Here is a 27,092-nt window from a genome sequence, read left to right on the forward strand (position 1 = left end):
CTGATTGTGATGCGGCAGCTCATCAGTCATTGCCCGACTCTTTCAAAGCAATGAAGCAGCACATCTGAAGCCATCCTTCATGTCACTGTCATTTCCCAATGCACGGTCCATTCTGGGCCAACGTCCATTCTGGGCCATCTTTCAGAGTGGGCTGATTAATACAATATTAAAGCTGCTATTTGAACAAATCTATCCAGGTTCTGTAATATTATGAATTACATACAGATGAAAATATATATCTTCAGGCATATCAATACAGGTGGATGTGAATCATAAGGAGGAATGTATGGGTTATAATTTTTAGACAACAAGTGCTGGTATAAGTTTGCAGGAAAGGACCAATGCATCTGTTCTTTTAGGGGAGACCAAACTTAACTTTATTTAATATCTCATCATTGTAGTGCTCACTAATGAAGTGTTAGTGACTAATTTCAAGTATATTGCTAACTATTGGAAGCATGGGTGATGTGAACGACTTAAAGAGTGAACAGATCCTTGCTTTTTGGTTTCTCCTTACATTAAAGACAGGCCATGTGACTTCATGAGGCCGCTGATCCGTCGATGCTTTGCTCATTAAGCAGTCACTCTTGAGCTCAAATGGCTTGTCTGCTCATGCAGGAACTATATGCCACCGGAGACAGGCGAAGGAAAACACTTTTGTGGTCTCCAAAGGCTCCACGTCATTTCTCTTAAATGTAAACGAGGTAGCATCCGTAACGAGACAAACACCATTAGCATAATTGGCAGGAGAGATGTAGACACAGTTGTCATCTTTCCACAGGTAATGAATCCCAAGTAAACAAAACAAACACAACCAAGTCTCAACTCATTGACAACTCTTTGGGTGTAATGAGTCTGAATACTGTTAGGGATTTCAATGTGTGATGCGGCAATTAGCGAACTGAAGAGGCATGTTGGCTCACTGGGATCCATGGCCAGGCCTCTGTGAATCTCTGACAAAAGCTTCCTCGTTCGGAACTCTGTTCCCATAGCAAAGGATGGATTTTCACAAGAAGGTCCCAAGGCCTTTGATTTCCTTTAATGGAATCCATTAGATAGCTTAACACATGTTTGTATTTAATACCGCATTACATAATGAAGACTGAATACATTCATTCAGTTCCTTTATGCATTTGAAGTTCAAATTAAGTGGCTTTATTGTCATTTCAGCTACTTACATGTTAGACAGTACATAGTTAAATTAAATAATGTTCTCCAAAACCTGATGCTACATGTAACATTTACAGTGCATCCAGAAAGTATTCACAGCACACTGCTTTTTCCACATTTTGTTATGTTACAGCCTTGTTCCAAAATGGACTCATTTATTCAAAATTCTACAAACAACATAATGACAATGTGAAAAAACTTTAGGTTTTGGCAAATTTATTAAAAATAAAAAAACTTGGTCAGCCTTTGCCATGAAGCTCAGAATAGAGATGAGGTGCATCCTGTTTCCCCCGATCGTCCTTGAGATGCAGCTTAATTGGAGTCCAACTGTGGAAAAACAGTTGATTGGACCTGATTTTGACACACCTGTCTATATAAGGTCCCACAGTTGACAGTTCATGTCAGAGCACAAATCAAGCATAAAGTCAAAGGAATTGTCTGTAGGCAGGATTGTCTTGAGGCACAAATCTAGGGAAGGTTACAGAAAATTTTCTGTTGCCTTGAAGATCCCAATGAGCACAGTGGCCATCAACATCCATTAGTGGAAGAAGTTCAAATCCACCAAGACTCTTCCTAGAGATGGATCTGATCTCCCCCTACATCAGGGGAGAAGAGCCTTAGTCAGGGAGGTGACCAAGAACCCGACCAAAAGCTCCAGAGGTCCTCTGTGGACAGAGGAGAACTTTCTAGAAGAACAACTCAGCAATCTCTTCAGCAATCCATCAATCAGGCCTGTGTGGTACAGTGGCCAGACAGTCAAATATTGAACTCTATGATGTGAATGCCAGGTGTCATGTTTGGAGAAAATCAGGCACCGCTCATCACCAGACCAATACCATCCCTTCAGTAAAGGCTGGTGGCAGCAGCATCGTGGTGTGGAGATGTTTCTCAGCTGCAGGAACTGGGAGACTAGTCAGGATAGAGGGGAAGACATTCTGCATGAAAACCTTCTCCAGAGTGCTCTTGGGGTGTCGGTTCATCCTTCAGCTGGACAACGACCCTAAACACACATTCAAGGTATTAAATGAGTGGCTTCAGAACAACTCTGGGCTCTGGCTGGGCCACTCAACGACATTCACAAACTTAAATCCAATTGAACATCTCTGGAGAGATTAAACTGTCTGTGAACCAAGGCTTCCCATCCAACCTGATGGAGCTTGAGAGGTGCAGCAAAGAGGACTGGGCCAAACTGGCAAGGATAGGTGTGCCAAACTTGTGGCATCATACTCTAAAAGACTTGAGGTAGTAATTGTTGCCCAATGGTGCATAGACAAAGTATTTAGCAAACATTGTGAATACTTATGTACATGCAATTTCTAATTTTTTTATTTTTAATAAATTTGCAACGAAAATTCAAATAAACTTTTCTCATGTGGTGTGAATACTTTCCGGATGCGCTGTAAATAAAGTTACAACGTGCATGTGTGTCCTACAATGACTAATTGGCCCACACAAAGCACACACACAGGAAACAGGCAGTGCAAAAATAACATCTAAATCAAACAAAACATGTGGACAACAAAGAATAGAACAACTGTGCAAACAACTGTGCAAATGCTGCTGTTATAGATATGTTTTAAACCTAAAAGAGGTAGTGTGTGTGTGTGTGTGTGTGTGTATGTGTGTGTGTGTGTGTGTGTGTGTGTGTGTGTGTGTTTGTCAGTCCAAAGAGAAAAGTCCCTGAGTATTCAGGTGTCTGATGGCCTGTGGGATGAAGCTGTTGCAGAGTCTGGCAGTGAGGGCACGAATGCTTCGGTACCTTTTCCCGGATGGTAGGAGGTGAAGAGTGCATGTGAGAGGTGTGTAGAGTCCTTCACAGTGCTGGTGGCTTTCCTAATGCAGTGTGTGTTGTAAATGTCCATTCTGGAGGAAATAGAAACTCTGATGATCTTCGCAGCTGTCCTCACTATCTGTTGTAGGGTATTGCGGTCCGATACAGTGCAGTTCCAAAACCAGACAGTGATGCATCTGGTCAGAATGCTCTCAATAGTCCCTCTATAGAAGGTGGTGGGAGATCGGCTTTCCTCAGCCTGTAAAGACACTTTTTGGCTATTGAACTGGTGTGGTGAGGTTCTTCTCTGTATGAACTTATAATAGTAATAGTAGTATTGGTAGTTTACTGTTGACTCATACACATTCATAGGGGCAGTGGTGGCCAACTGGGTAAGGAAGCAGACCTGTAATCTGAAGGTTGCTGGTTCGATTCCCGGGCCGCACAGGTGCCACTGAGCAAAGAACCCTCCCCACAAACTGGGCACCTTTCATGGCTGTCCACTGCTCACTAAGGGTGATGGTCAAAACCAGAGGGCACATTTTGTTGTGTCACCATGTGCACGCTGTGTATCACAATGACAATCTCTTGACTTTCAAATTTGGGGGAATGTACTTTAAACTAAAAACTAATTCTGAGGAACAAATCACACAAATAGTTGACAGTTTTTGATACACTTGGTCATGTGACATTGCTGTGGGAGTCCCCATCATATATTTTTTTTTTCCCATTGGAATCCAGCTACATTGATTTCCAGCGCTTTTAGACAGAGACAACAAACAGTGCAGACAAGACATTATGCTAGATTTTGAAGTGGAGATCAATAGTGATAAAAAATGTATACTTACAAGAAAAATATCCAGAAAAAACAACATATTTGACCAGATATCATATACAGTGTATTATGGACCAGAACTGTGCAGGCCTGGTTTCAATTACTGTAGGAACAGGTGACTTTTCAAAGCCACTGTCCACTATATTAACTTAGCCCTTGTTATGGATGCTGCTGATATCCTTACATGAACATTTCCATGAGAATTTCCGTGTTATCCATCAAAAATAGAAATACGAAAAGGTGGTTGCTACAGGGGACTATGGGTGTGGTTATATACTTTAGAAATCTGATTCAAACCTCCCCATTTACCTTATACTGACACATGCATCCCCAGTGGCTGGGCTGGTTGGCAGATGATGCTATTTTCAAATGTAATAGTAAGAAATAATCCTAAGTTAAGGGAAAGGAAAGTAAGAGTACTTTTTTTAAGAGTGTTTTATTTGCATAAAGAATATTCCCACACCACCAAGGCAAAAAAGTTGAACATTTGAAAGTCGCGAGATTTTGCTGTGATGGCAGCATTTCACACTCTTGAATTCTCCACCACCTTATGTTAGACAACAAGGATGGTTTCTAACAGTCCTGAGGGTTTTCGCTGAACATTATATTATCATTCACTCATGTTAATGAGCATCTCATGAAGCGGCTTTTGAAGATGAAACAACAGGGAACAACCATATTTAATTTTCTCTTGAAAAAAAAAAAAGTCTATATATTTCTTTTTTGGATTCTGCAAAATGGCCTCCATGACCGCCACAGAGTTGGTGTGTCCAAGCTTTTGTCTGGTACACACACAAACACACATACATACATAAATCCATACACACACACACACACACACACACACACACACACACACACACACACACACACATATACATATATACATTATACACATATATTTTATATCAGGATTGTTGATTAAATAGACACACTACACATTCTACCATGCTGTTTAGCATTGCAGTGACAGTTTTTTGATCAGGCCTGAGAGATAAAAAGAGGTGATGTGATTATATGTGACACGGAGGTAATGGCCTTTTAAATTATTTCCTTGCACTCAATTAGCCTATGCAGAGCTCAATTAATTATCATCGCTGAGGACACCCACCTTGGCGTGTATTTTCGAGCACCCCTCAGTCTCTGGCAAGAGCTCAGTGGCAAGAGGAAGTCACAGGCACTTTAACAGATGATGAATTTGCCTTCTTGAGTTGACCCTGCTCTTATTTTGGGTCTTTTTAAAGATGCTTGGTCATAGATCAAGTATTGGCATTTCTGGGACCCGGCATCACTGTTTAATTTTGGTAATTTGATTTATAATGAAGATGTGATGCTTTTTAATGTCATCCCATCAATCACTGTGAGAGTTGTGGAAATAGGGAAAAATAGCCCAGAGACATCTTGTAGCCACTACTTGTTCTGTTGATGTTGAATGAATGAGATTTTGTTCGTCCGCATTGAATTGCCGCGCCAACAGCCAACACTTCCTCCTCACAGCCGTTTGTGGACACACTGACCTTAACAGAACTGCAGGACTTCCGCGATACTCTTTAATGTTACCACTTGTCCTTGACTTGTTTCAAAAGTGAAAATTAAAACGCTGGAGGGATATTATTACTTAAATAAATGAAGGTGTAATCATCGGTCTGCTCAGCCGCTGTGAAACTAGAATGAGTGACTGGGGACCCACTTGTGCTTAATGAGAACATTTGATATACCTGTTAAGATAGGATTCACAGCTATGAGGGGGCGATTGGTGAGAAACGTCACACACACACACACACACACACACGTGCTGCAAGTCTTACAGGGAGTACAGACCCAGGTACCGGTGTGAAGTCTGTCGCATTCCACTGCTCTAATGAGCACTTAAAAAGGTATTTGAAGGTTAGTAAAGCCCAGCTGATAAGACTGTAACAAGCAAAACCCATTATTCCATTGTGCTATCAGATCAACATAAAACACAGTGCGGGTTTTCTTTCAAATTGTCCCTCCATTAAATCCTTTAATCTTTGCCCAGCCTGTGATATGGACTCTTATTTTCCACCATAACCTCTGCTGACAGCATTTTTTTTTTTTTCCTTCTTTTTTTGGCTCCACCTGTTTAAGTTTCTGTTGGCTTCATTTCTGTGACATTATTTTTGATATTTCATTGAAGGGAAAAGAAAGATGCATCACTTGTTTCTCGCAGAAGCTACTGGCCCTCAGACAGCAGAAGTCCACAGTGCATCATTAGCGGCTCCGTCTGTCAGATCAATGTCTCCACACGGAGGAAAAAAAAAAACGTATCTTTTGGCCGAGGAACAGCATTTTTTTTTTAATGCTTTCTGCAACATTAAGTCTTCCGAACAAAGAATCTCCTCAAAGCTGATGCTGTGAGGTGCACGGGCGCCAAAGACACCGGAGCCCAGACAAAAGGCGGCAGAGAGCTCAGCGTCTGATTACCGGGACCGATGTAAACAAAATGAAGGGCTGTCATCAGCGCTCCTTCAGCACACAATACGCAGCGGAGTGTCAAGTGATGAGGTTTAGCAAGTGCGGATGCTGTGATTGTGATGGGTAGGTCACACCCTGTCCTAATTAGGAATGATTAGGCTTATTTGCATTCCATACATTGCACAGCAAATTAATTGGGATTAGCCACAATTATTTCTTCAGACTAAAGCTTGCTTTAATGCATACTTCAAACTACGGCAGAGACACGTGGCAAGAGGTTCAGACAGGGACCTGATGTGGTCATTTTCTAAAATGAAAGTGAAAGCCATTATTTGTCACATGCCACACAACACAGGACAGCTGAAATGTGTCCTCTGCTTTTAACTGTCACCATTGGTGAGCAGTGGGCAGGCATGACAGGTGCCCGGGGAGCAGTGTGTGGGGACGGTAACTTGCTCTAGTCGCACCGTTGAGAAATTAGGTCACAAGTGTGACCAAATTGAGTACATTTTTTTTTTCACAGTCACATTATCACATTACATGTTTAAAATGTTTGTTGCAATGATTAACACAATATTTGTCTGCCTTGTTTGATTCATTAAAATTATAATTAGATTTAGAATATTTTTGCCTCATGTTTCTTGCCATTGCAACCAAGTTGTTTCATTTCGGATTGTTTATTTTTTTAAAGACGTTTTAGAGACGATTCACATCACACGTTCTGTTATAGAAGCATCACCCAGTTTACACCGTGGTAAATGTAATTATTATTTTCTGGGAGCTGTAAATTTATTCCAATTTCACAGAAATGTTCTGAGCAATAGAGTTTGTATTTGTGCATGATGAGCACGTACCATCAGAGAGGCATTTGTGACAGAATAAAGTGAGGGGCGGGGGTGGATTTTAATGAAGAGAGCAACACTAGTTATAATGGTGTCAAATTCCAAGGCCTTGTTTTATTTCCCATAGCAATTAGAACATTTCCTTTAATATTTAATGGCAGTTGTGGACCATTATTTAGATTTTTCAATTATTCATGACTTTGGAAGGACGCCCCGTGCATAATGGTGCTCTTTCTCACAAATGGGGCTTGGAAATGCACGTTTGCATGTATGAATTTCAGTGAATTAAGTGCAGTAAAATCTGAGGTCACGGTGTAACTAAGAAGTGGCGCGATTTCCAGCCTCAGAGTCATTCTTGTTAAGTGCCTCATTTGAAATATGACAACGGCCAGTGGCACTTAGGTTTCAAGTTACGGGGCCCTCGGGTCATAAACACTTGGACGATGAAATCTGGAGGTGAGCACCAAGACAGCGACCGTCTGACCGACTAGACAGCCAAGACACTGACCTTACATAAATCAATACCCTTGCACCGTTTAAGTTTAGACTCAGGCTGTAATTTGAATGCCATATGGCAGACTGGCAGGCTTTCAGAAGTCCTCTTTGAACCAAGGAACTTGATATCTCATCTCTGCTAGTGTGAAATAAGGAAATCATGTCAAGCACCTCTGGTTGTTATAAACGTGTCATTTAAATAACAAATTAAGCATTTTCTCCCCTCTCTTTTACTTCTTCTCCAGTCATATTGTCTAGTAATGTGAAGTCCAGATGACTTCAAGATGGCCCTGATCTTTTAAAGCCCTGCTTTTCTTGGCCTATTACCCATACATCTCTGTCCTCTTTTGCAGAATTTTTCCTGGAGTTGCTGGAAAATTCCCAGAAGTCCTTGCATGACATGTTTGCCCGGACGTATGGCAAGCTGTACATGCAGAACTCTGAGGTCTTCCAGGACTTGTTCATGGAGCTAAGGCGCTACTACACTGGGGGTAACGTTAACCTGGAGGAGATGCTGAACGACTTTTGGTCCCGGCTCCTGGAGCGCATGTTCCAGCTGCTCAACTCGCAGTACCACTTCACCGACGACTACCTGGAGTGCATCAGCAAGTACACGGATCAGCTCAAGCCATTTGGTGATGTGCCCCGGAAGCTGAAAGCTCAGGTCACCAGGGCCTTCATTGCGGCTAGGACGTTTGTGCAGGGGCTCATGGTGGGCCGGGAGGTGGCCATTAGAGTGGCCAAGGTAAGCTTACCCTTCTTTTCTGTCTGCTGCTTTTATGGAGCTGAAGTAGGTGGCACTGGTTCCTCAGAACCGTTTAAATTCTGTGATAAATATTGCTTTTATGGATGAATTATGGTCAGTGAATTGATAATAATGAGCATTTCAGGACCAGGTTTAGCACAACTGCCAGCTGTGTTATAATCCAATGAAAAAGGTACAACTGCACAAAAAGGCACTGATGCAACGATCTGAGGAATTGGTAAGCTTGAATCTAAAATCAAAACTTGCATTTTGCCTTATGATATGAAATGCCCATCTGTGACCATAATCAATATGTTGTATTTTCAAATAGGAATTATTGACGATCATTAAACTAATAAAAATGTTAACAATAAGTGAAAAGAATATAGACTGAATAGCAGTTACCTCATATATATGTGTTTTGTTGTATACTGTCCATCGTCAGTGCTATTCATTGGCTACAGTAATGAAATACTACTATGACTCTTTAGATTTAGCATATGTGATAGTTCCATCTGTGATGGCGTCATTCAGATGTTAGTCAGATGGTGATTATTTTTATGCTGCTTGGCAGAATAATAAAATAAGGTATGTGGTCCTTTGTAAAAATGTTCTCATTTATTCACAATACGTTGTGAATGGGACCTACTTGTATACATTTTTATTTGAATATGAATTAGTTTGCATTTGTTTTTCCCTTTACCACCCTTATTTCCCACCTTCAGCCGAAGGATTACCTGTTGATTGTGGCCATTAAATCCATCATTGAGATTAATGGGACTTGTCCAGGGCAAGGCTGGAGACACAGTGTATGATTACTTCATCTCCCCTCTCTACGTGGCATATACACGACTTTCAACCTCTTTAGACAGCCTCGACCCAAAAATAATATGCAAAGCTACAAAATCTTCCTCAAATACAGATCAAGTCCTTTTTAGAGCATTCAGGTTTCTGTTTAGACCTTCTTCAAAAGAAGCTCAGTGTGTATTTTCCTCCGGTGAAATGCAGCACAAAGTGGCCATGATAAAAAAAATTCAAATGATTAAATTTCCGCATCCCGGGAGGCAGCAGAAAGCTCTATATCTTCATTCAGAAGAATCTCTTAAGAGATTCGCGGGACTTCGCCCTCCATTCGAAAATGGGGCTAATGCACGCTTAATATTAGCACTTCTCTGTGCCGCAGACTGTAAATTCGATATTTATGTGGCAGCCCGTGTGCCACAAGGCCCTGCGAGAGCCTTGCTGAAAAAGCCACCCAAATTGGCTATGATGGAATGCCTCTTACAACCTCTTCTGGCTTAAATCTTTCCATTTTCCAGCGAGGAGAAAGCAGCGATCCGGCATATTACAGTGTGTTTCTCAACGTAACTCGCTACAGACAATAAGTGGATTCTGGTGATTCGATCGGAAAAACGGATCGCGCCGGAATCCCGCGTTGATCCAGCCTGTGCAAATGGGTCACCCAGCTGGGAGGCGACGACTGGGGATACCTTGCCTGGTTCAAAGTTGTTCCTGGGACACACATCAGAGCGTGCTGTGAAGATCTGGATCATGCGGATCTTCAGCTGTCATCTTTCTGGGACACGCATGCGGGGACAGACCATCCAGTCGGTTTCTGACATCGGCGTGAACTGAAGTCATCGTCATCGTCGGCGCCGCCGCCCATTGTTCGCCCCTGTGAGATTAGATGCGGATTTAAATATTCTTGTGTATATCCTTGGTGTGATGAGTGTGTCTCAGAGTGGATACTTGTGTGTTTTTCAAGTTGTTATTTTATCCTCCCTTTGCGCTGAGCGGGGATCGATAAGGCGCCGTTATCTTGATCCTGGATCACACCATCCCGTGGACTGGTTTGTCGTGCGGGCATTGGGTGTATGCATAGACAGATTAGGCTTGTCTACTCTGTAACGATTCATGTAGCATCAGGACTGGGTATCGCAGAGTAGGACTGGAAGTGACAGCATAGCAGATGCTTTGATTGTCACTTTGCTGCGGTAGTGTTACGTGCAAACCATCTGATGCACAGCAGAACAAGAACAGTTTAAGAGATGCTCAATGTAACTAAGAATAAAGTTCAAAGTGGCCTCTGTTTGAGTATTATTATTCATGGGATGATGATAATAATAATAATAATATTTTAACTACTGGCTGTCTATTGCGTTTTCTTTCATTTTTAGACTATGAGAACTTACACAGAATCTGGAAAGAATTCACAGCACATCTCTTTTCAACATTTTGTTATGTTACAGCCTTAATCCAAAATGGATTCAATTCATTTTTTTCAAAACATTCTGTACACTACACCTCATAATGACTTTGTGAAAATAGGTTTTGGCAAATTTATTAAAAATAAGAAGGTCACATGTACAAGTATTCACAGCCTTTGCCATGAAGCTTTAAAATGGTTTTGCATCTTAATTGGAGACCAGCTGTGGAAAAAAGTTTTATTATTATTTGGGTATATTATAAGGTCCCACAGTTGACAGTTCAGAAATGCTTCAGAGTACTCCTGAACTCAGACTGGGGTGACGGTTCATCTTTCAGCAGGACCACGACTCTAAACACACCGCCAAGATATCAATGTAGTGGCTTCAGGACAACTCTGTGAATGTCCTTGAGTGACCAGCCAGAGTCCAGACTTGAATCCAATTGAACATCAATGTGTTTCCTTTATTTTCATGGAGTACGTAACTCCACATGTGTTCATTCATAGTTTTGATGCCTTCAGTGAGAATCGACCAATGTAAATGGTCATGAAAATAACAAAAACACATTGAATGAGAAGGTGTGTCCAAACGTTTGGCATGTACTGTAATGTGATTTATTTATTATTATTATTATTTTTTTTTTATAAATTTGCTAAAACCTCTAAACTTTTTCCACATTGTCATTATGGGGAGTTGTGTGCAGAATTGTAAGAGGGAAAAAAAAAAATTCTTCAATTTTGGAATAAGGCTGTAACATAATAAATTGTGTGAAAAGTGTGTGAATACTTTCCGAATGCACCATAAATCAGGATACATTTATGAAAATCTTTGCCCACATCACACTGTTGCCATATTTTTTTTTCTTTTCACTGATTAAAATCTGAAATTGTCCCGCATTTGGGATTATGAAAATCCATTTGCATTAGAACACTAAGGCGATTTTGCAGATTACATTTTTCTACAGATTGAAAGTTATGGCTCTTTGAAGTGAGCACACAGTCAAACACACATTCATACACACAGAGCGGCTTTTGTAAATATCATAAATGGCGATGTTTCCTAGTGTGTGACTAATGTGCAGCTCGGCAGCAATAAATGTCACATGTTTTAATCACTGACCATTAAAGATCTTAATTTTGATGCCATAATGAGGTCACCTCGCAGCCAGAGAGAAAAAATAAAAAATGTAAAGCAAAAGTCACAGAAGCAGAATAATTTTTATTTATTTAAATAGTCTTTCACTCAAATATGTCTGACAAGTTTTCTTGCATTTATGCACAGTTATGTAATTATCTCACTGCGCGTGTATTAGTCCCTCGCGTCCAGCATTTAGACAAGTTCTGATTTAGAAAAGACGAGCGGCGCATCTTTATTTAATGAGCAATCAGGGCGGGTTGTCAGCGCTCATGTTGTGACATTACATCCCGGCCTTCCTGGCAGAGCCAGCAGCCCTGGTTCCACCTCTGACATTTACGCCGGACCGGAGGCCAGGTCAGAACGCCAAGCGGAACTTTGATCCGCGAGCTCCTCGTCCAGCCGGAGAGCGGGGGTGGGATAGAAGGGAGCAGGCGGCGGGATGCAAGGAGGTCTCCGTGTGACGCTTTTATCCATCTGAAGAAGAGGCGGAGGCGAGGGAGACGGATCACCGACGTGACACTCACGACGCGGACGCACCACACTTTCAGGCCGGTGCTTGTCACGGTAAATCACGACCACGGATGGCCTCCCTGCCGCAATGCATGTGCTGTCACCGCCTCCTCTGTGGTCCTGGTTGTAGTTCCTTGTCACTTGAGTGGGCCTTTTTGACTTTACAAAAAGTGACAGAGTGCCGTTCCGCCCCCCTGCGCTTCCTTTAAAACGCAGGCCAGGTCCCCAGCCGTCCGCCTCGCAGGGGATCCTTCTCGCTCCCCACCGAACGAAGCCCGCAGTCTAAATTTAGGCCGGCGAGAACCGGGCAGATGTGGAAACGCTTAATTGAGACGGGTCTGACGGTCACATGTGGGTCGGGTTAAAGAATAAAAAAGGGAGAGAATATTTTTGTTTTATTTGGCTCAGGCGGGAAGATTCTTGTCAGGCCTCATGTGCTTTACATTACTCCCATTTTACTGGAAAAGGCAAACTCATTTATCTGATTAACGTCAAATGGATGTGGAATGTGTGCTCCGTCACCAAGATCAGTGCAAGTGACACGTGTCTCAATAATGTCCTGTCCGCATTAAAAAGGCTTTAAAAGGCCCTTGTGAATAAAACGCTCCACCCAATAAAATCAAAGGTCTCCATTTACAGTGGTAGGGAACGTCAAAAAGGAATAAACGGTAACAATTAATATCGTGGTCCTGTTGTGGCTGTAATGTGCCGTTTATTAGTGTGACGGGGGGAGGATTAGGTACTGTGCCCGGCGCTTGTCCTTGAAAGCACCAGCAGCTGCCGAAGGCAGTAAGTGTGGGCAGCAGACCGTGCCCTGTGTCAGTGGAGCATGGAGAACAGCGACGCTCACCCGTCTTTATTATCCGGTAAGCGGCGTGTTGTCGAAGCGGGCGCACGCCGCTGGATGTAGACGCACTTTGGTGGCGCCTGGGGTCTCACCCTCTGCTCTGCACGCCAGCAGCTACTGATGCCGTGCACTCGTCGCGTGTGAGAGCTACCGGTCATTCAGCATGGGAAGGTACAGCATCATACCTTTATTAATTATATACGAATATACAATACAGTCCGTAAAAAAATGCGCAATATTTAAACATTTGCTCCAAGTCCTTATGTGCAGTAATACTAATGCTGTGTATGTGGGGTGTTTGCATAGAGTGAAGCTGCAGCCAGGGGTTACACAAAATGTAGCTTTGCAGCTGTGCAGTGACACTAAATTTGTGTTTTATGGTTGTTCAGTATTTCAAAATGCCATAGAATATAACAATGTCCAGGATTTCAATATAAACCTGTCTAACCTGGGGCTCACTGATCCCGGATCCAGAAAATATTCAAATAAATAAATAAACAAACCATATTTTGATATTGCGTATTGCTTGTGAGCAGCCATAGTAATTGTATAATTTATATCTCCCTACATTTTGATGTCTGAGACATAAGACGCATGTATTACGTGAAATTGTTCAAATTCATTTCATCAATCATGTAACACGTTTCCCCTCCAGAAGCATTTTTTCCTTGTGCGTGATTAATATTTGCATGTAGACGTACATCCCTATATCCTCTTACTGTTCTCTGAGACATGCAAACTTTTGTTCTTTTTTGCTCGGGTGACATTTGAAAGGCAGCGAATGGAGACAGGAAGGGAGGCGCACTCTTCTACTCATGATATAATTACATCATATCAAAGCTGACATCCTGAAACAGCTCCAACTTTCCTCTTTATTGCTTTATTTATACGTTTCTTTGGGAGAACGAGGATCTCTGCCAGCTTGGAATCCAATGGATTGTGTTTTAGCCGCCCGGATGTTCCTATCACCATGCCAAATGTGTCACATTAGAGGCAATTTTAGCAGGTCTTATAGCACACATTGTCTCATACCATTTAACATCCTGCAAGGTTAATAGAACATAATTCTCTCCCATAATACTTTTTCAGGCTTTCTTCCTGTCCAAGGTAACACTTTCAAGTGGGGCAGTTAAATGCATTAATAATTTCAGCCTATGCAGTGTCATATATAAAATATATATAAATTGATTATATATGGTGCTGGAGAAGGGGGCTGCATGGTGGCGCAATGTTTAATGCCTTGGCCTCACACCTCCAAAGTCGTGAGTTTGAATCCCGCCCCCGGATCTGTGCACTGTCCGGTTCCCTCCCGAAGTCCAATGGCATGTTTGCCTTAGGTTGTCCTACACTTCTGACCCAGTAGAACCAGAGATCCATAGATGAGGAGGATGACTAGGTGTGAGTGCCTAGAGCCCCACCCTGGGTGTGGAATAAACAGGTGTGGAAAGTGCGCGTGAGTAAGACATAGTAGGGTTTAATAGCAGTGGTAATTTGTATGTAATTCATTAATTCTATTTTTATATCTGTTCTTAAATAAGGGTCTAAAATAGATGTGCAGCATAAGCTGATCTAAGAAAGGCCGTTTTTTTTTAAGTTTAACACTATAGTTTTTTTTCTTTTGTGCTGAAAAGAGATCATGACATCCCCCGATAGACATGCCCCAGACATCTGAACTTAAAACAGAGCACTTAACCCAGAGGTTTTTACTGCTTTGATCTCGGACTGAATCCTTTACATCATATATCCCAGTCATCAGATGGTAAAGGAGGGGGGATAAAAAAGAAGGAGACGCTAAAAATATCCACCCACACTGTGACTCTTTTAAGGAACTGTACAATTCCTTCAGTGCACTCGATCTCCGCACAACCCCACACTGCCATTCTGACCCAAAGGTTAATTACCTCTTGCCGGGAAGGACGCGGAACTGGTACTTTTAATGGGCAACCATGCGATTTCTCTGAAATAACCCTGTTTCCATCCACCCAGAGTCTGTGGGCACACACACACACACACACACACACACATCTCAGAACATTCTAGAGCTCTTTAATTTATATTAAATATCTCCCGAATGTTCTGTTCGGATATGATTCGTAACAGTAGACTGTGGCTGTGACTCATCAGCACCACGTATTCAGTAAAGCGTGTGTGTTTCTATGATTATTATGAACACACTCTTGCCCGTCAATTTAGCATTTCAGGCCTCCAGCGGCACCATCCCGTTTTTAACATCAGACGTTTATTAAAAAAAAGGCGCAGCGGTGGGCCGGTACGCTTCCACGAGCTCCGTCTACAACGCAGGATCCGTAGCACCGCTGTGAGCTTCCAAGCAACTGATAGAGAGGTTAAAAAAGACACGGTTTACTCCTCTAAAAGCGCTTATGTCATCTGAATTCATGGCAATTATAACATGCCTTTGAGGTTAAGGTCTTGCAGTGAGTCAGCAGCGAAATCTTCCCACCCATTCATAATTAAATACGGGAGCACAGACTGTTTTCTTATCGTGCTTTGTGCAGATTGCTTCCCCTGAGCCAGGGATTATGGATTATGTTGTGTTTAAATTAATATGTGACAGCGGTTTCAGTGCATTTCGCCACTAAATTCTCCATCCTCTGTAGTGCATACTCAATCATTCAAAATCTGTTGCCTGTTAAAAAACAACAAATATTTGAAATAATAGTATACCGATAATACTAATATAGAGTAGAACTCCCAACAAAAGGAATATTAACCCCTTCATATGCACTACCCGCCCTCTTCACTGACACCTGCTCACCATTTGCATCACTGATTTGCTGTAGGAGGGTGGTAGTAGCCTAGTGGGTAACACACTTGCCTATGAACCAGAAGGTCCCGGTTCAAACCCCACTTACAACCATTGTGTCCCTGAGCAAGACAATTAACCCTGATTGTCTCCAGGGAGACTGTCCCTGTAACTACTGACAATAAGTCATTCTGGATAAGGGCGTCTGATAAATGACAAAAATGTAAAAGTTTTGCGACACGTTCTCGTATGTGCTCAGGTTCAGCATAGAGATACTAAGAACATTGCACTTCAGTCTGTGCCGTGCACGTCCCATGCAGCTACATGATTATTAAACTTGCAGTTTTGGAACGACAAAGTGGAGCTGATGTGGTGCGAATTCCTGCCACTTTGAAATCCGTTTACTCCCGTTACCCAAACCGTGTATGGGAGGCGAATTCTGCGCCGGGAGGAAGTGTGAAAGAAATAATTCCACAACACTCTAGATTCTTGCCTGCTTCCTTCAGCCTCGGGAACTTATTAAACCATATTTGTGTCATGTCACCAGTCCTGCAGTGTTGCACAACATCAGAGTGAAAATAAGACACACACTGAGCTCCGCTTGGCAGCAGCTTCGCCTTCATATTCAAAACAGGTTTGGATCTGATTTGTCGCGCGCACTTGTTGCCTCATCAGAACAAATTGCCAGGACAAGCGTTGTGGGCATGACAACCAGCGATGACATCAACAGCACATCGTCTTCAAAGCCCACTACGAGTTATCATCTGATGTCGCCGGAAAATTGTGTGTGTCAGACGGGCTTTGTTTGATCCCCGATTTTTAACTAGCTCGGCATAGGCAGTACTTGCTGGAGTTTTCCTCCGCTGAACCCACAAGAATGTGAGTCGATCACAGGGTATAGGAGGGGAGTGTGGGAATTTTTTAAACCTCAAGACATGGAGCACATTTGGTGTTCATCAGAAGCCATTTTGGTCAAAAGAGGACTCAAGGAAGCGTAGAATTATTTTAAATACTACTCTGCTACTCTATGTCCATTCATATTCATAGTATTCTTTGTCCATTCATTTGTCATCATATACATCATACATCAGATCTCAACCCTATTAATTTAATGTAAAAACCCCTGTTTAACCCGTTTAAAAAAACTCATTTTTCTCTTGGTGACTCTTGATACTGTTGATTTCCAGTGAATCTGCTCCAATCTGTCCAGACCATCAAGCTTTCTGATAACCTGAGAAAATACGGATTAAACAAACCCAGAATACAAACAGAATATTCTAATTCACCTTTAATGTTTAACTTCAATAAGCCTAGAGTGTGAGTCATGTGTCCAGTTCACATGACTCATTGTCTTGATGGAATAGTATTACAAGACATTGACACTGGTTGTCTACTAGTTATTGACATCACGTTATTTTAAAACTTAAATTCTTACTTATTACTCCTAAAATGATCTCATTAAACCTTAACTGGACTGAAAGGCTCTCTCCTTGTCGCTAATGTCAAAGAAAGGAACAGCTTGCAATAGAACACTATCCAAAAAAGGAAATAATACAGGGACAGTCCCCCCCTGGAGCAACTTCTTGCTCAGGAACACAATGGTAGTAAGTGGGATTTGAACCTGGGTCTTCTGGTTCATAGGCGAATGTGTTACCCACTAGGCTACTACCACCCTATATTCTACCACCCTGAATTATTTCATATCGTTCCAGTTATATGAAAGAGTTGATTCCTGTAAAAACAGTTGCTTTGTATGTGTAAGTGTTTTTTTTTTTTAGTGTTATGTCTGGTTCTGAAAAGAATGGCCACCTGTGTGACGCATGCCATTAAAACATGTGTATAGACATGTATACTGTGATGACAAGAGACACGTTGTCTGCTCGGATTTGGCTCTCTGTCTGATTTGGCCTTGCTTGATGTACGCAAATCAACCCCTCCCCACCCGCCCATTGGTACGAAACTTTTTGATTTTGCCGTGCGCTTCAAGCAACCTTGACCTTGGTGTTTCCATCTCTGCTTATTTGGGGGCATTTGGAGTGTAGAGCACAAGCTGTGAAGCGAAGCATAACGATAGAACCTGACATCCAATTACCAGATGTTAGACGGGGTGTGCTTCTCTTCTGCTGAAAGCTGACAGATGTGAGAACGCTGTCACTTCCAGTCTGTCATCTTTGAAGGGGAGATGTCACTGTTAACAGATTATCAAAAAATGCAGGGGATGATTTTCACATGAAGTAAGTGTAACTTTTAACATGTGCCTGGATGGGGATGATGAAACAATTGCAGCAAAAAATATAATTAGCGAATTCGGTCTACTTAATCTGACTCTTTAGTTTGCTTGTCTCCAATAAGCACACTCGTTTATTGCTTTGAATTATGTCCAAACGATGTGTGTCTTGTAAAGCATGGAGTGGAACTCATCTTGGACCTCCTCTTTTCACTGTTTGTAGGTCAACGTGTCCCCAGGCTGTTCCCGGGCACTGACAAAAATGCTGTATTGCCCGTACTGTGGAGGTACGCCAGATGTGAAGCCCTGTGCCAACTACTGCCAGAACGTCATGAAGGGCTGCCTGGCCAATCAGGCGGACCTGGACCCAGAGTGGAACCAATTTATAGGTAAGACGGTCCAACTTCACTTGCTGCTAAAGTTGCATTTTCAAGAAAATGAATGCACTTCCACCAGGAGAGAGAATTCATTTCTCTGTGAAATTTTAGAGCACCTTTGGCTATGCGAGGCTCAGAAAAATACCAACATCATGTTCTCAAGCATTAAGTATATGTTCACGTGAAAGGAAATGCCATCTTGGATGTTACCTGTCTCAGATCATCTGAAATGATCAAAGTCAATGTTGCCTTCACTGAATCCATTTTTGATACCTTGTGTGTTCCACTGTGTGTTCCACTGACATTGACAAACTCATTTAAATTTAGTTATACACTGGCCAGTTTTCCAATCTACTTTGACTGCATGCCTTAGGGCGGGGAACCGGAAGGGAACCCACGGCGACTCTGACCACTTTATTTTCATTTCTATAAAAATGTGTAGTTATGTTTGAGCCTGAATTGATGCAACACGGGCTATTTCTGAGACCTGTAATGGTTGAAAGAATGGCACAGCTTGTTTCTGCTGATGTGTCAGAGTGCCCTGTTCAGAGCCAAAACCATCAACGGTGGGCATGTGAGTGTCAGAACGGCATGCACAGTGGGGAAAAAAGCAAGTCTTTCTTGTTATGCGACACTCTGGGGCCGTTCTGCTGGGAATTTCTTTGACATGTAGCCCTTTCTAAAGATCACATGCATCACTTTATGTTAAGGGAATTCCCTGATGGCAATGGCCTTGTAAAGCATCCTGTCCCACTGCACAAAATTCTGTGGGATTTGGGGGCAATGAATTCACCTCCAAACACCCCAAATCTCAGTATGATCAAGCATGCGTGGGATGTTTTGATGCTTCAAAACAAGTGGGTTTTCAAAGTTGTGGATTATTAGTTTGTATTTAGTTTGTTAGTGTTACTGTGCAGTGTCTCCTAGAAAAAGTTACTTGTAGCACTTGCGGTGGGTGGAAGATCCAGACATGCTTTGCCATCCTGCAATGTTGTGGGCTGTGATGAACAGTTCAGAGAGGCACGGTCTGAAGACCAGAGCACAAAGGGCTTCTAGAAACTTTTATATTTTATTTTTTTTTATTTTTATATATTTGGCATGGTTTCTTACAAGGAGCACCAGAAATCTTTGACGATTCACAGATTTCTAGTTATCTTTCTATCATCACCAAATGGGCGTTCAGTTTCCATAGGAAAAGCGATTTCTCCTTTTCAATTTCAAGTGTGACAATAAATTGGCCTGGGGATTTTGAACATTTTTGTTTAAAAGATCTGACAATTGACTTTTGACTTTCGGCATGTGCCGAAAGGCGCATTTGCCATGTACAACGGGTTGGCATTTCAAATTCATTCTTCAAGCTAATCATTTTCTATCAGCATACGGTGCCACCACAGACAGATATCGACTTGGCTTTCCATGTCACAGGTCGATTAGCACCAGAGGAGAATCCATTTGTGTCCTGAATATTTATAGATTAAAGGTGTGCAGACTTTCTTTTGTTCTAAATATCATCACTTACGAGATTGGATTTGCTGCTCCTCAGTATGGACTAACCTTTGCTCTTTGTGGCAAACATGGCATTTACCTGCAGACGGTGTTGAAACGGCCTTGTCACCTTTATTGATTATCTGCAAGCTCCAAGGAGCATCAGAATGCATCACCTCTGTTTACCCCACCTTCATTTAATATGTTTCAGTATTGCTTGAAGAGAACACATTGTCATAAAAATAAAAAATGCAATATCCCTTATGGAATCATTTTCAATTCATGTTCATCAGGAAAAACAAGGAGACTTGGAAAACAACAAAATGTGATTAAACTTGGGTTAGGGTTATAAATAAAAGCACCAAATAAAAGCCTTATAGGCCTGATTTGACCTTATAGACAAAATATGAGCAGTTTTCTAAGCCATTTATGACCAAAAGACAGTGCTTAGCTCAGTCTGAAAGGAAATGAGTCTGCTGAAAGGATGTAATAACGTGACATTTGTGCATCTTTGAACATTACTGGTATGTCTTCTGCATGAAATTAGGCTAGTATTTGGTTTGGGTAGAGCCTATAGAAATATAAATTGATTAATATGCAGGTGATCTATGGCCATCCTTATGACTTATTCTTAGCTTCTAGGCTGAGGTCACCGATGTGAGGAAGTATCATTTTATGTGAGTCCAGGGGGCATCAGTCTCTCTCAGGTTCTGCTTTAGAGCTTTGTGATATCAGTGCATACCGGAACCCATGCAGAGACGGGTCATCGGGGTGTACTTGCAGATTCTTTTTGTTTTTTGTCTTTTCTTGAGCTGTAAGAAGCAGTACATTTTCTTTGTGATACAGTATTCTGAGCAGAAAGACAAAATATTACAGTCCTATAAAACATAGTATGAAAAGGGAATTGATTTATTTTGCAGCTTGGCATTTGGACCATCTTGTTCTATGAAAGTTTCTTATTAGAACAGTATTTATAATGAGTTAGCAAGCATGTGCAGTTTTCAGTTGGTCTTATAAATTGGGTACACATATGAGGTTTTCATTAAGTGAAAGAGAAGTGATTGTCATTTTGAAACACTGCAGCACAGCACATGATGACACAATGAAATGTTTCCTCTGCTTTCAACCATCGCTCTTGGTGAGCAGTGGGCAGCCCGGGGAGCAGTGTGTGGGGACGGTGCTTTGCTCAGTGCCGAACCGGCAACTTTCTGATTATGGGTCTGGTTCCTTAAGCAATCCTGTTGCCAATAAAAATAAAAAACAGTTGTCAGTCTGTGGTGCACATTGCTTCTGTTTTCATCACCTGTGATCAGGCTATGGGTCAGTTGGCTTCACTCAAGCTTGCTGACCTTCATCTTTGAAAGCTGGTAGGTTCTAAATGTCAGTGTTTGTTATGGATGGACAAGTGAATAGATAATTGGTACACTTTCCAATAAGGAATAAACCAAACTATGGTTAAAAACACAACAACATTATTTAATGCATCGACAGCCTGTTGCATGCAGCCAGACCACAGAGAACTCTCACACATGCACCATCATTAGGTTTGGCATTTTAAGGGCAGGCATACATTTGCATCAATTAGAGAACGTATGCGTAAGCATTTTTGCACCGCATGTTTGTGTTTATGTTCACAAATCCCACGGCACAAATTTGATATTTGCCGGCATGGTGTAACGGTGATGAAACACAGCCTCGTTTGAAGCCACCAGGCTAATTTAATCATAAGTCTGCGGAAGCCCCTGACGGAGGCCTGAAAGTGAATATACTCATCAGTATGTTCCTGAAATCGCAAATAACCCTGCGGTGCACAAGGACTTACTGCTGGTCCAAGGAATTTTAATCGGAATTATACAGAATCGGCACAGCAAAATACATTCATTAAAATGACATAAAAAAAGACAAATGCACATTAACAAAGACAACAACTATATGAACACAAAAAGAGAACACGTTTTTTTTTTCTTATTGGTTTATAAATTTCATGTCATAACCAAGGGTAAATCCAGGTTCACACTTGTGCATTCTGCTCATTATCTCGCCTAATTAAGATTTAGGGCTTTGTTGTCCTTTGTTGAGTCCTTTGTCACCACAGTGTAAGGGATACGCATCGATTTTATTTGCTCATTTCTTTTTAATTGCATGGCTCGTCTCTCGGTGTAAAGGGATCTTACCGCAACCTCACAATTCATGAGCACCAAAGTCAATAATATTTCCTGCCCTCGGAGAAGGACTTCCAGTAAAAAAAAAAAAAGAAAAGAGAAATGTGTTGCAGCACAAGGGTCCACATTTGTGGCGCCAAGATGATAATTCACTTATATTCTGCAGAATCTTAAACTTAAAAATTAAATGTGGTCTCAAACATTTGGTTCTTTATTCATACGGATGTACTCTTCTCAATCACAATTGTAAGATCACTTTTTACCATTGTTTTATGTAAAAATGAATATGTATCTGGATGGACATTTGGTAAACACAAGCAGATGTGTGTCGTGGGGAACTCAAATATTATATTTTATTGTATTGTGTCATTATTTTCACACATCAAGAAAAAAAAATACCGAAAAGGGTTCGTTAGGGTAGAAAAGGTCCAAAATAACATGGGATTGCATTTTTTTTATTTTTGACTCTCCGGGGTCCAGCCACTTCTTGCATCTCCACTCCCATCCACTCTCTGACCCGGTCTGTTTAATAGACTCCTTTCTCCGAGTAGCTGTCCTGCTTTAGCGCCGAGCCACTGTCGCCTTTCATGCCTTGTAATTTAAGTGGGTGTTTCTTCGAGCTTTTACAAGCTGGAGTGTTTTCAGGTGTTGATTGTAGTCCACACGCCCTCCCCTCAGTTCCTGGCCGCGTTTGCCAGCATTTGTCAAAGGTTCCATCTGCCGCCTTTTCTCCTTTGAAATGACTGGTGCTGCTGAAGGCGTCGGTGACAGATATGACAGGTACAAATGAGATCGTGTGCTCCTGCCTGTCAGGCAGGGGTGGGATGAGTTACTTTAGGCCCTCAGAGACAATGGCTCCGTTCACCACGCCGATCCCTCCGCTCGCTAATCCTCGTGGGCACGCGGAGAGACGACTTATTCGGCTAATCTAGATATGTAGGAGGGATGACTCGCGCTTTCAAGTGTTGTGGTGGATACCAAAGAAGGTGCACGATCTGTGTAGGAGTCATGTGACTCAGGGGATTAGAGTCCGTATCAAACACGACAGTATTGAGGAGACTCCTGTCTGTGATTATTTGCTGGATTAGGTGACAGATTAAGGGTCTGTCACCTTTGGCAAAGATGTATGGAAACGTGTGTTCGAAATTGGAATTCAATGCACAATTCTGAGTGAACAACTCATGACATTCAGTTATAGGAGTTGGTTGTTGTCATTTCAGCCAGTTGGCGGGGGAGAGGGACATCAGACTGTGGGCGTCAACTGGAGCACTAATGCGATTATCATTCCGGGTCTCTTGAAATTCATGCGCTCAGCTGCCTGCAGTTTCTTCTGTTTTAGTTAGTTTTTTTTATAATCTAAGGAATTATTTTTTAATTGAACGTTTTATCATTTCATTGCTTTATTTTGTTTATTTCCAACATGCCCATATGTCTCAGACATGTGAAGCAGAGCCAAACCTGTTTTATTATTTCATGAGAAGGCAGCCACTCATACTATGGGTTGGTAACATGAAAAGGCTGCTCTTATATTTGCTGTGAGGCCTTAGTGAATATTAGACCTGAATTCTTGTTTAAAAATTCAGTTGGGGTAGAAAGAATCTACAGTAAAGAAACAAACAATGTGTCTCTATTTTGCCTCAGCAGGGTCATGGGAGGCACAAAAAAACTGTTTTACATTGGTTTTTACGTGACTTCAGCATTGTTTTCTTGCTGTTTGCTGAATATTTCATAGTTCTACCTGTAGATACGGCAAAGTAAGAAGTTAGAGGAAATGTTGTGTCGACCACCCCGTTTTCAACCACATGAAATGAACAGGTGTGGCAGGCCTGTTGTTCATCGGTTATTTAGCTTTTCTGCTATTTTAACCCTGCATTGCTTCACAGACAAATAGGAATGAATTTTAGACAGCAAACCACCATGGACAGTGTTCAGAAATACACTTTCAAAATAATGACTTTTTGTTGGTTGCTCCCCAGAACCTCATGATCTGCCGACCAGGGGTGTCAATCTGGGGGAAAAAGTAATAATAATGTTCCTCTACACATTCTGTTCTACCATCCAGGAAAAGAAGTACTTCATTTATTTCTGGACATTCAATATCTTTTCACAATGAAGTCAGAGAGGTGAGATTGCATTGTTTTGGAAATGTGTAGAGCAGAGAAGCCGAGTATGTAGGGAGATGGATGCTGAAGATGGAGGTGCTACACATGAGGAAAAGAGGAAGGACCAGGTGGAGAGTGATAAGATAAAATAAGATATTCCTTTAATAGTCCCACAAGTGGAAATTTTTGCAGTGTCATGGCAGAATGAAGATAAGAGCAAATAGAATAAAAAAACTATACAAAAACTACAGAAAGATATACAAATCTGAAAAAATGAGTATATTGAAAATAGAAATGTGTGTGTGCATATATGTATATAAATGTAAATATGTAAATTTAGAAAAAATAAAATATGTGCATGTATGTACACATAAAATATATGTATATACAGAAGACACACACTATGGTGTATTGGATGTGCGTTTGTTAGTCTATGTATGTTTGGTCAGCTGCAAGGACTTTGTTGTAAAGTCTGACAGCTGTTGGAAGCAAAGATCTTCTGAATCTTTCCTTCCCATATCGTGGATGCAGTAGCCTGCACTGCGGGAGCTGCTTATCTTCCTCTTTTGAGGGAGATGGAGAGGATATGGAGAAAAAAATGATCTGCTGTTGGAGCAGCCAGAAGAAGTTTGTTTTACCCTTAAAATCAGTCTTAACGTCTACAGTAGCCTTCAGTCTTAATTCCTCATTTTTAGCATTTTTTACAAAACCTTCGAAGGCTACAGGAGAAGATTATGCCTCTCCACATGGATAAATGGCAGTAATGTAATCATGACTTTTCCCCACCTCTCTCGCATATAAGGCCCTGTCATCTGGCATTTTATAATTAACCTGTTTTCACAGTGCAACTGTCACCAGAAGAGGGCACAGCAGTTGTCATGACAGTAGAAACATTTCACGTGGCTCTGATTGCCCTTTTCTTTTGATCCCCTCTGACACCAAAGTTGTGCTAAGTTCAGCAAATCTGAGCTCACTGCTCGCTTCTTTCGTTTTACTTTGTGCCTGTTGTCTTGGTCTAAGGAGTGCTTTATTTGATATGAATGAATGAATGAATGAATGAATGAATGAATGAATGAATGAATGAATGAATGAACATTTTGTAAATAAATCAAGTCTCTGTATTGCTAATAAATGAAGGCCTTGCGGGCTTGTTTGTCATAGACCTCTTCAACAGATTCGAGTAATCCTGCTCGACCGACAGCCTGTTCAATCCGTGTGAAGTGGTCTGTAGCGGGAGGAAATACGCTTCACTCCACCGCTGATGCAAGAAATAAAGGCGTCTCCATCGCTGAGCTGATCTCTTGGTCCCAGCTTTACTCAATTTGCTGCAGTGGTGTCACTTACCCAAAAGATTTGACTGCTTATTTTTTTCTCTAGTGCCATTTTAACATAAAAACAGGTTGCTCAAGTCTTAATTAATGTTAAGGGTATTGCAAGGGTAATACAGCGTCCATTGAACTTTTCACAATGAAACTAAACTACATAGACCTCATTGCTCAGTAGATATATAGATAAATACCAAGCTGTTCTTTTTTTCTGTGTATGTACATCCTCAGGAAGTGGTCCCTTTATTCAGTGCACAATGGCCAACAGTTCTTGTTAATCACAGTTAATCTATTACATTTAGTGTGATGTTTAATATGATCGATTCAGCCTCTCATTAATTCCCTGTTTGAATTGAATCATGAATCACGTTTTGACCAGTGAGTTACAGGTCCAGCTCACAATGAACAATAACTAAACCTAAAAAAATCTGTCACAAATAATATTTTTGCAGACATACGTGCTGTCATAAGCATTATGGTAAAGTAAACAAACAAACAACAGCTACGATTGACTTTTTTCTGTGCATACATATCAATAAAATCCATAAATAAACCAGTCAAACCTGCTCTAACCAGTTTATTTACATTACGTCAATGCAAAAATATTAGGTGTGACCTTATATCCATTTGAAATGCAAACGTATATGTGTCTCATATGTGGATTCAATTAATATGCTTTGGTCTTATGGTTGGAATAGCAGAGTTAAGCTGAGTGAACTGAAGTCAGATGAGATCTTATTGTTTTCTACGAGATGTCTTTTTTGGAGTGCTTTTTAGAGCTGTGTTTGACAAGATCTTAATGTGCTGCAGATCTGTCACGTTACCGTAGAAGGTTTGAGCAGATGAAAGTGCTACAAACACTCAAAAGCTTTAGAGCTGCACAATATCTTTTTTTAAGCAAGATATCAGAACACTTTGATCTTATCAAAACGGCGCTGGTTGCCAAGCTTCTCTGACTTTGTTCTGATAAAAGTAGTAGAATTTGCCCCTGAAGAGGGCCTCTTGCCATTGTTCATGTGCGCTGCAACTCGTTTTGTGCTGTTGTTCCAACAGATGTTTGCTGCGTTCGGTGACACGTCCCCGCACACACCGCGCGCGTTGTGAAAAGCGCGCAAATGAAAAATTCAGGGGAGATCTGAGAATGCGGCGCTAAAGCAGACTACTAAGCTGCAGGCTGAAGTTGCCCTCACCATAACTACAGCACCGACTTGTGCAGCCAAAGGTTTGAGGGCATTCTCTCTCTCTCTCTTCCGCAAGTAATTGTAACTCCTGTGATGTATTTAATATCTTCTCCAGGTTGATAAAGTTAAGGTCTGACCTTTGCTCGTTCATCCCTGCCGCTGTCCATTACTGGGCCATTACTCTACTGAGCCCCCCGGTAAATAGCCCTATAATGGCTATTTGCTCTCGCCACAATCGCTTTAGCCCATTTCATTGCTCAGCTGAGCAGGGTCAAGCAAATATAAATAGGAAGGCTCATATCCTGAGAGAGTTAGGGCGAGCCATCTTGGCACCCGCAAGAAGCCATTTAACAGGAAGGCCTGTTTAATTTCACTGTTCATGTGGCATCGGATAATTAATCGTTATATTGATGACTGCCCCACCCATGCAACGGATTTGGGCGAGAAATGTGGAGTGGTCAGTTCATCTGAGTC

The 27,092-nt window shown here is 41.6% G+C and overlaps 1 protein-coding gene across 2 annotated transcripts in view; it reads left to right on the top strand.

Annotated features, from left to right (window-relative positions):
* Positions 1 to 27,092, top strand: part of gpc6a (glypican 6a) — a 114,725-nt gene that overhangs the window by 52,303 nt on the left and 35,330 nt on the right. For both annotated transcript variants that reach the window (XM_028980484.1, XM_028980485.1), the window contains exons 3-4: positions 7,903 to 8,294; positions 18,210 to 18,375. In XM_028980484.1, coding sequence (XP_028836317.1) covers positions 7,903 to 8,294; positions 18,210 to 18,375 — 558 coding nt within the window. The remainder of the gene's footprint in view (positions 1 to 7,902; positions 8,295 to 18,209; positions 18,376 to 27,092) is intronic.

This window comes from Denticeps clupeoides, chromosome 5 (genome assembly GCF_900700375.1).
Source record: "Denticeps clupeoides chromosome 5, fDenClu1.1, whole genome shotgun sequence".
Lineage (NCBI taxonomy): Eukaryota > Metazoa > Chordata > Actinopteri > Clupeiformes > Denticipitidae > Denticeps > Denticeps clupeoides.